This window comes from Equus caballus, chromosome X (genome assembly GCF_041296265.1).
Source record: "Equus caballus isolate H_3958 breed thoroughbred chromosome X, TB-T2T, whole genome shotgun sequence".
NCBI classification, from domain to species: Eukaryota; Metazoa; Chordata; class Mammalia; order Perissodactyla; family Equidae; genus Equus; species Equus caballus.
In genome coordinates, this window is record NC_091715.1 from 106,070,371 (window position 1) to 106,083,342 (window position 12,972).

The 12,972-nt window shown below is 36.6% G+C and overlaps 2 protein-coding genes across 12 annotated transcripts in view; one reads left to right on the forward strand and one right to left on the reverse strand.

Moving 5' to 3' along the window:
• The window catches only part of NUP62CL (nucleoporin 62 C-terminal like), a 113,029-nt gene extending 104,975 nt beyond the window's left edge, over positions 1-8,054 (reverse strand). For 3 of the 9 annotated variants that reach the window (XR_011434527.1, XR_011434528.1, XM_070256679.1), the window contains exon 1: positions 7,861-8,002. The gene's annotated coding sequence lies outside the window, so the exon portion shown is untranslated. 9 annotated transcript variants of the gene reach the window in all.
• Positions 1-12,972, forward strand: part of DNAAF6 (dynein axonemal assembly factor 6) — a 35,927-nt gene that overhangs the window by 11,277 nt on the left and 11,678 nt on the right. For all 3 annotated transcript variants that reach the window (XM_023634484.2, XM_005614391.4, XM_070257968.1), the window contains exons 4-5: positions 1,361-1,466; positions 4,239-4,335. In XM_023634484.2, the coding sequence (XP_023490252.1) occupies positions 1,361-1,466; positions 4,239-4,335 (203 nt within the window). The remainder of the gene's footprint in view (positions 1-1,360; positions 1,467-4,238; positions 4,336-12,972) is intronic.

The following is a 12,972-nucleotide window of genomic DNA, read 5'->3' on the forward strand; positions in this document are numbered from 1 at the left end:
GTTGAACGTTTTACACATCTTCACAAATATAGAATGCTCTAATCCTCTTGGTCATGATCGGCGTTACCAGAGGGTGAGCAGGGAAAGGAAATGAAGTCCTTCATCAATTTAGCTAATTGTAAAAGATTTTATCTGGAAAAACATTTAAAATAATGGCTAAAATGAGGTCTGAGGGGATGATTTTAAAATTTCAGTTATTATCGCTCTACATACTTAAGAGTCTTCGCCTAATTCAAGAGATGTTCTCTCCACAGAAGACTAGTTCAAATTTGGATGTATTTCTGTGCTGCCTGTATTTCTGATAATGTAGGTCTAATAATCTCTGAATTCTGAGAACAATGAGTCATATGTAAAACGTTATATAAATCTGTAATTAGGCTTTACAAAGCCCATGCCAGATAGAAGCAGATAATTTCAAAAGAATTGGCAGAATTGAAAACCTGATAATCAGGTGCATTTCTGGGGATGCTTAAAAGAACTCAAAATGATGTTCTGCACCTAATGTGGGTCTCCATTTGCTGCCCCAATAGTTGGAACAAATACGTAAGCTGGTTTTCTGCATGCCGATTTACTTTCAAACATTTAAAGATGACATGTAGAAACCCAGGCACATGTTCAGTTCTACATAAAGGACAAATGATAGGCACTTTCTTTAAAGCTCATGTCTACGTGAGGAAAATACTGGGTTAAAAAATGATCACTGTATTCACTGTTTTCAGTTTTAGTAACTGAAAATATTTTTTAAAAATTATGTCATGCTTGCATGGAAAAGGTATCAAAGGGCTTTTATATAGTAAAACACAATGCAAGATAAGATATTTCTACCCAAATCAGATTGATTGTAGGTTTGATTTGTTCCTTTATATAAAAATATTTTACATATGATTCTATTTAAGGTTCTGAAAAAAATATGTGATATTTCTTTGCATATATATGTGATATATTTTATATATAAAGGTTTATGTGTTATTATATATGTGTGTGTGTGTGTATATAATATGTATGTGTTTGTATTTGGAGAGAGAAACAGAGAGAGAGAGAGACTGGAAAGATATACACCAGAATACTATCATTGATTATCTCCAGGCAGTTGGATTGTAGATTATTTTATTTTCTTCTTTTTGTTTATACGTCTTTTCCAAATTTTCTACAACTATTATTATAATTCTACAATGTATTGGTTGTGTATTGATTTAAAAATTTTAAGTCACTTCTTAGTAATTTAGCTTGTTTTGACCAAAAAACAAGCTAGTGATTACTAATATTTACTTCAATGATTCCAAACTGAGTGTGAAGAAAGGAATGATTTCAAGGGGGAAAACAACCAACAGCTTCAGCTTTATCTTCCCTTTCTTCGCAGTCATCCCTCAACCCAGTGACGAAAATAAAGAAGAAATCTGGAATCCAGAAGAGGTTCCACAAGGAGCAGAGCACGATGATATGTGGGATGTTAGAGAAAAACCAGAGTAAGTCAAATGAAGCCAGGAATGTTGTTTAGGGGTTTAAGTTAGATCTGTCATCTGATACCATTCTATTTTTGACAAGATTCATAAAGTAACTTCTACCACATAAAAGATAAAACTACAGTGACACACAGAAGGCATGTGTAATTGATGATTTTTTCCTTCTAGAGCAGAAACAAATAATAAAACATAACACCTTCCTTTCAGTTATTATCTAACAAAAATACAGTCATTTCCATTATAAATTTATACTTAATGTCAGTTAGTAGTGTAATCTGGAACTAACAGTGGGAAAAAACCAGCCCATTAAATTACAAGCATTCATACAAACTAAATTATTGTACGATGTTTATGTGTCAAAGACATGCTTTTAATTACTCAGTGTTGCACAATTTTGGTAAAAGGCTATGTTCTCCAATTATCAATTATTTATTTGCTAGCTACTTTATGTACTAGTTATTTTAAGATTATGTTTAGAATATTTTACAAGCAGGATTGAAGCCTCACTTTGTAGCTTTTTTAATAGGAATTGTAAATCTGAAATTTAGAATTATTATCATAAAAAAGCCTTTCCTTCTGATAAATCACTCATATTTTTAAGGAACTTAAAGTATGTTTACGTACATAATTTAAATTAATGGCTAAATACATTAAGCTTTAAATATATGTATTTTAAAATGAAATTTTGATTGAATCTTTAGAACAGCTTGAAAAATGAAGGCAATATTTACTAAGTTTTAATGTACTTTATAAATTCTTGAAGACTTCTATGGCAAGTGATCTGACAACTTTTCTAATTCTGACTATAAACTGTGTCCAATGCTTTAAAAAAAAAGCCTATGCTGCTATTTTCTGTCAGTTCTGAAAATAGAAGCAGTGGGAGACTGCAGATAATTAACTGGAAAACAGTATCTAGCTTTCAAATAAACAGTGTCAAAAATACGTAAAACCCATAAAAAAATCAAAGAGAATTTTAAAACATTTCTCTCTGTATCTTAAGAATGAAGAGAGTAAATCTCAGGTTACGTTTGTACAGTGCCTATACATCCGTATGAAAGAATAGAATTAAGTCACTCATTTGTCATCTTGTCTAATGAATGTCAAACATCCATATGTGGCAAGCTCCAAATTTGGTAAATTTTCGCTTTTTATCGTGATGTTTGATGTTCTGTGGAAAGAACATCCATGAAAGCTTTAAATGAATAAGAACTCCAGTCAGGATATGAATAAAGTTGCTTTATAAGATTTTTTTAAATCTTTATTTTCTATCTTATACAGATACATTTCAGAATGTCCCAATGGGTAAAGAATGCGAACAGGCAGTTCACAAAAGAAGAATCACAACTGGCCAAATAAAAAATAATAAGGGCCTGAGCTAATACTGGCTTCGGGGAGAAGTATGAGGGTCTTTGAGAGATTTTTGAGAGAGGATTTGGTATTTGATTAGATATAATGAATGAGAGAAAAGCATCAAAGATGATAGCTTCAGTGACTGGGTGGATAGCGAGGCCGTTAACTGCAATTGGGAATGTAGGTGGAAGGGAAGCGGTGAGTTTGGTTTTGGCTGTGTGGACTGTGAGCTGCCTTTGGGACATCCAGGCAAATGTATAGAATAGGCAGTTGGAAAATTGCATCTAGAGACGAAGAGAAGAACAGCAGCTTCAGCAAATCCATTTGGAAGTCATGGGTATATGGATCGATACCTTTCTGTTTTATTTTAACCTGGCTTCACCTTTGTAAATACCTGATAAATGTTATAGGCTATTAAGAAAAAAGCCATACCAAATAGCTACTTATTATTAGTCCTGTTCCACCTCAGAGAAATCCCCTTTTCATTCCTGGGCATTTCTATTTGCAAGTGGTCAGAAGTTCAATGTAGTCCTTTAATCTTCCTATCCAGAGATTTACCTTTTATTCATTAGGGTAGAATTAAATGGAAAAGACTATTTGTAAATGTTTGCTTACTTCATTCCATCTAAAAAGATAGGGTACATATGGCTGGGTGCTTCTATAAACCATTCTATCCCTAGGGGCCCAAATTTGGGGGCAAGGCAAGATTTGTGGATTGTCATGTGTGAGGTGAAATACCAGGAAAATCTTTCACTGGACTAAGAATTCTGTAGGACTAGATTCTAAACACTATAGTGTAGCTATGCTGACTACACTACCAGTGTTTCTACTGTAGAATTTTAGAAGTGGAAAAGGCCATAGAGATCATTTAGTTCAAACCCACGCCTTCCGATCAATTTTACAAATCTGGAAGCCGAGACCCTGTGAGTTTGTGACTTGACCAAGGTCACACAGTTAATGACAGAAACAGTACTAAACTTGGATTTTCTAAGCCTACTCTGTGGCTTAAATTTAGCAGAGGAGGGTTTCTATCTATCCATTAAACCCTGAGTTATGGGCCCACTATTCTTCTGAGCCATTGTTTTCCAGGAAAGGACATTCCTTTTTGCTTCTACTTTTAATCTTATTAGAATCTTATTAGAAGTTCCCTCAATCTGTTTTATTTGTATAACTCTAAAAGTTAAGCTTTATTTTTAGAAAAGAAATACATACAATGTAAATCCTGCTTTACAACTTAGGTGTTTTTGACTGGGTTTCTAGACTTCTGTTCCTTTACCTTCTGCTACATGCCTGGAAAACTGCAAGCACTTTATTTAGTCCTTTTATTTTTTTGTAACAGCACCTCCTCATAAGTTTCTAGTTTTCTGTTTGTGACAGGGAATTGCTCTTTCATTTGAATCTCTATACCCTTGGCTTTTTGTTTAGGTATGAGATCACATTCAAACAGCAGGTGGGAACTGAGGATATATTCCTAGGATTCACAAGAAAGGATTCTTCAACAGCTTGTTGTGAGGATCTAGTGGTAAGCGTCTCCCGTCCTCCCCATTTTCCATATGACCACACATAGTTAAATTGACTGAGTGTGTATACATAATACCATAAGCAAGGCTGTAAACTCTAGAAATGGTGGTCGCTATTTTTCAGGTACTAAGGGAATAAAGGGATAAACAGTTTAAAATCGGTACAAAATAAACTAAATTTACACCTGTGGATAAGATTTACAAACATAATAGAGTCATATGACATAACGCACTATTTCCAGTCCTATTAAAACTGCCCAATCTGATTTGACTGAATTTTCTTTCATCCTAGTTCTGTCCCATGCATGCCATCTGATTGGTTATTAAGATCTGATGAGTTAATAGGCAATCATAATAAAATATTTCCTTCCCTGAATTTGTCTTATCTCTTCTATCTGTATTTCTTTTAATGATTCAGCTTACATTGGGGTAAAGATTTAAAAAGGTTTGTTTTTTAAATTTTTGGATCTGAACTTCTGATTTAAGACTCTAAAAAGACATTTAAAACATCACTTGGCTCCCTTATCTGAATGACATTACAGCAGGTTGGAGAGCATTCTTTGCCAAACCACTGTTTCTATCTAATAACATTGGCAATACCAACAGTATCAATGAGACCACCTTACTTTTGCTTATTTGAGTTTCATAATGATCTTGAAAAGTCTAGACCTAACCAAGAGTGTGGAATGCAACTCATTCCGGCAACATACACTAGTAATTATGGTGCTGAGAATTTATTTTTTGAGATCAGGGGCTGTGCATCTCTCTGTTTACCTCCCTCTCTTTCAATATTTTACAGTATAGACTACTGAGGCGTCCACAGAAGATGCTTAATATTTTTTCCTTAAGCAAATGATAAATGGACTCTCTCTTTTTTTGCATGAACTTCAGGTTTTCTCTTATTAGCAAAATCTAAGACATTCAATTGAATCAACTAACATAATGGGAATAGTGACCTCAGGAGATTTTTCAAACTCTAATGAGTTAAGGTTTCAAGTGATCTTAAAGTAATTAGCTCCCAGGGTTTTACCAGTAATATTCAAATTCCTCTCTTTAAATTACTGTAAAATTACATTTTTGATGTCTAGTATCGAGGATTGCTCTAAACTCTGGAGAAATTCCAGGCCCTAAATAAATAAAACTGTTGTGGGCCTTTCCATTTCTCTCATGCAAATCACTACTAGTTTTAATAAAAAAGGTATACCAAATGAAGAATCTTGGAAATTAAATCACACCTCCGAATAGGAATATAGAATTTATCTAAAACTCAACAGATAGATAAAGAAGACTTGATCACTCCCTCTAATGAATTTATAATCGATTAGGGAGACAAAACTAACATGAATGTACTCATTTTATTGTTAATAAATAAACTCAGTGTTGACAATTGTAAGTCTACCAGGAGTTCAGAGGGTTTGGATAAAGCATGGACACCACTGAATGGCAGCAGCAAATGAAACATTTGTTGGTGCCATAGCACTTTACTGCATGTATACTGTTCTTTTCCTCCTTCTTTCTTTTTATTCATATATTCAATATTTAAATACTTAGTGAATACTGCTACATACCGGGCACTGTCCTAAGTACTAAGGATACAGAGATAAATAAGAAACAATTACCCTCAAGGAATTTACAGTAAAGGAGAGGGACGCTAACAAATCATTGTAGTTCGAGTACGGTAAGTACGTATTTAGAGGCGTATACCAAGTACATGGTGACACAAAGCAAGCAGAGGTAAGAGCACATGGAAAGGTATCCAGGCGTGAAATATCATGGCTTATTTGAGTAAGCAGTGACTATAACAAAAATAAGAATAATTGTGGACAGTGGTGTACTGGTAAGCTGACTCTCATAAAAGAAAAAAAGTTCTGATTTTTAGCTTGAATTTTATCCAATAGGCATATTAATGATGACATCCACCATCATTGCTTAACCCCCACTGGTAGACTAAAGAGGTTGTTGACCAATCTCGAGTATTTCTTTCTCAAATTTATAAGCTTATTATTTCTGTTGATAATACGGCATTTATTTCCTCAAATCTAAAGCATCCTCAAGTTGTAAATGTGCCATTTATTTAATAACAAAGGAAAAATAAGTAAACTACCCCTTTAAATGTACGCATTGATTGTGCAATGCATCCCAATATCAGAAACATTCAAATGTGGGGAAAATTGCACCTTAGAATTGGCTAAATATGCTATTTGGGTCCTGGACCTGGCCTATATGCAACAATCCAACGTAGAGACTTTAAGAGGAAGACCTCTGCTTAAGCTGAGGAAGGTAATAGGAGCACATACAATCTGTTTAAGAACAAGGAGTGATTTGGGGTTTAAAAATTCACAAGGACCACCTTTTCCTTTATCCTCCCCAGACTCCAAATAAGAAAGCAAGATTTATGAGTCCTAAATCAAAGCGATTGTCCTAAATGAAATTCTGAGTTAGGAATATGAATGTCTTCAGCAAACCTTTCATTCTTTCCTTCTAACCCCAACCCAAAGAGCTCTATTATCCAAATTCTGCCTGCTGCTCTGCCCTCTCGTTTGTAGCTACCAAACTTCCCTTGCCTTAATCTATATTTAGGCATTTTATTTTTTTAATAAAAATTGTATATATTTAAGGTATACAACATGATGATTTGATATACATATACAAATTGAAATGATAACAGTCAAACTAATTAACATATCATCTCCTCATATACTTACCATTTGTATGTGTGTGTGATGAGAGCATGTGAAATCTACTCTCTTAGCAAATTCTCAGTATTCAATATAGTATTATTAACTGTAGTCATCATGCTGTACATTAATTTTAGAGCTAGAGCTAGGCCAGTGGTTGGCAGGATTGTTTCATTTGGTTTTTAGCTGTCAACCCTTTGCTTCAAACAAAATTCTGTGAGAGAGCCCAACATATAAAACACATAAAAGTACCACTTCCTTAGTTAAAAGGGTACTATCACCCATGAGGCAGCTCCTAGGAGAAAAATTGGCGCTTCTTGGAACACAGTTTGAAAGATGCTGATCAATCCTTTCCTCTTTATATTATAGTTGAGAAAATAAGGTCAAGCTTACAAGGTATCAAATACTCATAAAAAGTAATGACAGAATGAAAAGAGAGCTAGAGGGTTTTTTCCTCCTAGGTAATACATGTATGTTTTTCTCTAAAACTCACGAATAGAATGCACCTGTCTGGTTTTGGTTTATTTTTTTTTTTATGTTCTCTTTCATCTTCTCCATCCCTCCTCACAAGGTTCCCACTGTAATGGGTTTGATATCTATCCTTGACTATATATCCTTGAATACGTATTTATCTTGTCTGCTGTAATTTTTCAATTCAACAAATACTTATTGAGCACTTACTATAAGCCAGATACTCAATATACAGTGTTGAACAAAATAGATAAGGTTCTCCTTCTCTCAAGGAGCGTACTGTCAAGAGATCAAGCAGTCCATAAGCAGCAGAACAGATTTTCATAGATCCATCCAATAAGGAAACATAAGCCCAAATGGATATAGTTTATTACTTACACAGACAGCATAAGCAAGATCAGCAGAGTGTCAGCTCCCTGTGTCCCTTTGCCCCACAGGACAACATTGAACTAAAGGAGCCTGATGACAGGTGACGTGAGCAATGGGGCACTGTGTTCCTGAAGATCCAACTCTAGCCTGCAGCTAACTGTTTTATAGCCTGCACCGAAGAGGAGGGAGGTGGAAAGTCCTGTGCCTTACAGGAACCAGAGAGTAGGATGAAAAACTGCCTTGTGGCTTCCTCCTGCAAGATAAGGAGCCTCCCACAAGGTAGAAAGACAGATAAGAAACAGCCGTGAGGCAGCTCCTCACAAGACTGCTTATCTTCCCACATTCCAGGAAGATCACAGGATGTTCTGCCAAGACCTGGGCAGACCGCAGTCGAGCATTGCCTATGTAGCTTACGTGGCCTATGATGATAGTGCAAGGTTGCCAGAGTGCCATAGTGGAGCCCTTTCCCTACGTTTACAGTCTATGAATAAAAGTTTTTATCCTGATTGTTTTCACTTAACGTGATACAATAATAATAGCAAATACTTTATATAATGCTTACTATGTGCCAGGCATTTCTCTAAGAACTTTGCACATAATAACTCATTAATGCCCACACCAAAACTCTGTGAAATAAGTGCTATTATTGCCACCGTACAAATGAGGTTACTGAAGCACAAAGAAGTTAAGTAACTTGCTTAAGTTCACACATTTAGAATCAGGCCAAACTACAATTTGAGCCCAGGCGATTTGAATTTGATGGAAGCATGTGCAAAGTGATATGGGTGGAAAAAAGAGGAAATCCAAGCAGACTTCACAATACAGGTGGCATTTGACCTGGACATTTGAAGGACATAATAGCTTGTCAGGGTAGAAAAACTGTCTAAGAAGAATGAAAAGGATGAGCAAAGGCAGAGTGCTATGAAAGCATATGATGTGTTTTGAGAACTATTCATGATGTTCTTGGAGCCCCAGAATGCACTAGTGTGAAGTAATAAAAGATAAGATAGAAGAGGCAGCTTAGAGCTAGTTGTAAAAGCCCTTGAAGTCATACCGTGTGCTACAGACTGAATTGTGCTCCTCCAAGACTTATATGTTAAAGCCCTAACCCCCAATGCGATGATATTTGGAATTGGAGCCTTTGGGAGGTAATTAGGTTTAGATGAGGTCACAAGGGTGGGGCCCTCATGATGCTATTAGTGCCCTTATATGAAAAGACACCAAAGAGCTTGCTCTGCTCACCCTTTCCCCCTGCGACGTGAACACACAGTGAGAAAGCAGCCGTCTACAAGCCAGGAAGAGAGTCTCACCAGAAACCAACCATGTTGTCATGTCTGGCACGCACAGACTTCTTAGTCTATAGTATTTTGTTGTGGCAGCCCAAGCAGACTAAGACAGCATGAAATTTGGACTTTATTTTCTGGACATTAGAGTTGCTGAAAGTTATAAAGCAAGTGAGTTAAATGATTAGATGCATATTTCAGAACAACTCTAGTGGCAGATTATGATGGAGAATTTGGTGGAGGTTGTGGTAGGAGATGAGTGTGAGTTTGGGAGACTGGTGGTAGGAAAACCAGTTGATAGACACTTGTGCTTGTTCAGATGAGAGAAGTAAGGGCCTGAACCGTGGCAGTGGGGATAGAAAAGAATGGCTTCAGTAGACATTTTGGAGGTAGTATTGATAGGATTCAGAAAGTGGTCAAATGTGATATGTAAGAGAGAAACAGGAGTCAGACTTCTAGCTTGGGTGACTAGGTGAATGGTGATGGCAGTAATCGAAGTATGGGAATATAAAGTGGTTTCTCTCTGGATAGTAGTCTTAGAGATGGTTTTTATTTTCTTTGTTGCTCATCTGAATTTTTCATATTTTTAACAATTACCATCTATTACATTTGGAATGAGAGTAAGCAAAGGGTGGTTTTGTTTGTGTTGTGCAGATCGGGTATGGAAAGCAAAAGAAAGAAGACAAAGTTCTAGGAGAAAAGTATTAAGTTTTGGTTATATTGAATTTGAAGATCCTGAAGGAAATCTTGTTGGAAGTGTCCAGTAGGCAGTTAGAAATACAAATCTCTAGGGAACTCAAAGACAGGGACTGGAGATGTTGATTTTCAGAGTTGGTGTTTGCTCTCTGCAGGGCTTAGAATACTTGTATACTACCACAGAGTGCTGGCTTTGCAGCAGGTGTGGAATAAAGTAGAACTGATTTTAGGTAGCAAGTGTGTGTTTGGAGAGGGAGAGATGTTGAGAGGAAGACTAGGAAACTTGTAGAAATGGGATGAAATGGAGACAGAATAGGTGGCCCTTGGGATGGGGTCAACAATCAGAGGCAGAGTTCAAACAGAGGCCTTGTGAATTCTCATTCCATTTCCAGGCAGGTATTGAAAACCAAGAGTAATTGGATCAATGAAGTGAGGTTGAGATTGTGGCATGGCCTTAGAGATATGAACAACCATATGGGGAAAGCCAAAAAGCTGTCACAGAAACAAGGTAGGAAAGAATGGGAACCTGCCTACCCCTGAGAAACAGGGCTGACTGAAGTACCTAAACTCTTGCGTGCCAGTTGGAGAGTGTGGAAAAAAGGAACTGTAGGTAACAGAGATATGTAGGGAGGTAGCCTGGCTTCTCCATAGGACTATTTGCAGCAGGAAGGGGGATAGGTGCAGTGGCGCAGTATGTCAGTAGATTCCCATTTTCACCCATGGGTGTTGAACAGCAGACTATCTCTAAAATCCAAAAATGAATGGGCTAGGGTTACTGGTATTGTGCCATCATTTGTTCTAGGAGAGGGGAAAAGCAGCCTGCAGATAACTTGTTACTCTTTTTGAGCTTCAATGGATACATAATATTTTGGTGTTCCTACTTTAATTGATCTGTACTGATAAAGGAACATTCTGACCTGACCTGAAAAACAAGCCTGTTTTTTTTTTTTTCATCATCACCTGCTCACCTGGATATGAGCCTTACTCCATCTGTAAATCTCAATGAGAATAGAGTGAGAATCAGGCATGGGATAGGAGTCAGTCACCACCTGGCAGACACAAGCAGAAGTCACATGTTTATCACACGTATTCAACTGAGAAAGGGCTATCAATCATTCAGAGCAAAGTGTCTGCCATCCTCTGAGAATTCACTGGTTTCTTGAATGGTCTGCCTCTCAAATCCTGTTTTCTCTCTTAAGGTTAAAAGTCATATTTGTTTACTTTTAAAGAATAAATAGATTTGGCTGCTTGATAATGGAATGGACTCTGTTTTCCATTTAAAATTCTAGAGGATGAACACATTTTTTTGTAGGCTTTCTGATTATGCTAACCTTATTTGGTTGGTTATATATCAGACTGTGTGGCAGAGAGAAAGATATCTGAGCTGTAATACAATTCCTTATAATCAGCTCCAGACAGCACCAGTAAACCTTCAATTAAATTTCTAATGGTTCTCAGTAATATACATACATTTATAGTTAATATCATAACATTCTTTCATAATGGTGGGGGATGAATACCCCCTCTAAAGATAATATAACTGTATAGACTTAATATATTTCTGATTATGAAAGTTATATATATTTAAAATTTTAAATAATACCAAAATTAGTAGAATTGAAAATAAAAGTCCCCCATAATGAGAAAGATAGAGATAGAGAGACATGCGGAGGAGAGACAGTTTGAGATGGGCTTAAGTTCAGAGATGAAATAAGGGCGAAAGATGTTTTATACATATTACTTGGTAATAAAAATCAGTAATTTTACATTTGATGATGTCATTCTGAGAAGCTTTCATTAAAATATCTGAATCACATGGTCCAGAATCCTTGAACCAGAACTGGCAGAAACTTCTGAATCCATGCAAGCAGATTCACAGATTGACCCTAGAAAATACCAATAATTGAGGGAAGGATAAAGGAAGAGGAACTGAGAAGGATATTCAGAGATGGGAGGAAATCATAATAGTATCTACTGTTGCAGAGAAGTAAAGCAGGATTAGGGTGCAGAAGGAACCTTTAGATTCATCCATTAAGAAGTCTCTGGTGACCTTTGGAAGAGAGCAGCTTCAGTTGCATGGTAGGGGCCAACACCAGATTGAAGAAAGCTGAGAAGCTAATAGGAAGTGAGGAAGAAAAGGCAGTAAATATAGATTGTTCTCTGACGAAGTTTAGCAGAGAAGGAGAAGAGAGGAGATGGTTGTTGAAGAGGAAGCAGAATTTGGGGATTTTTTTTTTTTTTTAGTATAGAAGACACTCAAGAATACTTTCTAGCTGATGACAAGGACCCATTTATTTACTCATGTAATGTTTATTGAGTGCCTACTGTGTGTCACTAGAGCTAATGAACAAAGAGTACAAAGGTAGTCATGGTATGGGCCCCAAGGGGACTTTTAGAAATGAGTGCAGGCATTTTTAGTTACAGGATGTATTGACATTTAGTACTCAGGGGCCAGGCATGCTCTAAATCCTGCAATAAGAGAGACAGTCCTGAAAAATGAAGAGTTGTCCTGTCCTGAACAGAAGGTGCACCAGTCAGCAGTATTCCATGCTCTTAATTACTCCCTCCTTCTTGAAACATGTTTTCTTCTTTACTTTAATGCCCCACTCTCTGCTGGTTTTCCTCAAAAATCACTGGGAATTCCTCATCTCCTTTGGTCCCAAATCACTGGCTCTTCGTCTCCTGTCTGAAGTCCTCTAGGTCTCTGAAAAAGACCTATGTCTTTTTTTCTCTATTCTCTTTCCATCTAGTCCCGTGGCTTTAAATACTATTTATCAATCTAGTCTTGACCTCTCCCATGAGCTTCAGATTCTTATAACCAATTGCTTACTTCTCATCTCCCACTTGGTTATTAGGCAACTCAAACCTAACATGTCCAAAACAGAACTCTTGATTGTCTTTCCCAAACCTCTTTCTCATTGATCATCCTCACCTCAGGAAATGGCAACAATATTTACCCAACTGCACAAGCTAAAAACCTAAATCATCCCTCATTCCTCTTTCCTTTATACCTCATACGTAATCCATCAGCAAGTCTTCTTGGCTCTACTTTCAAAATATATTCTAAATCCATCTAATTTTCATTACCACCACAACTACCATCACATTCCAAACCACCATCATTTCTCATCTGGACCATTAT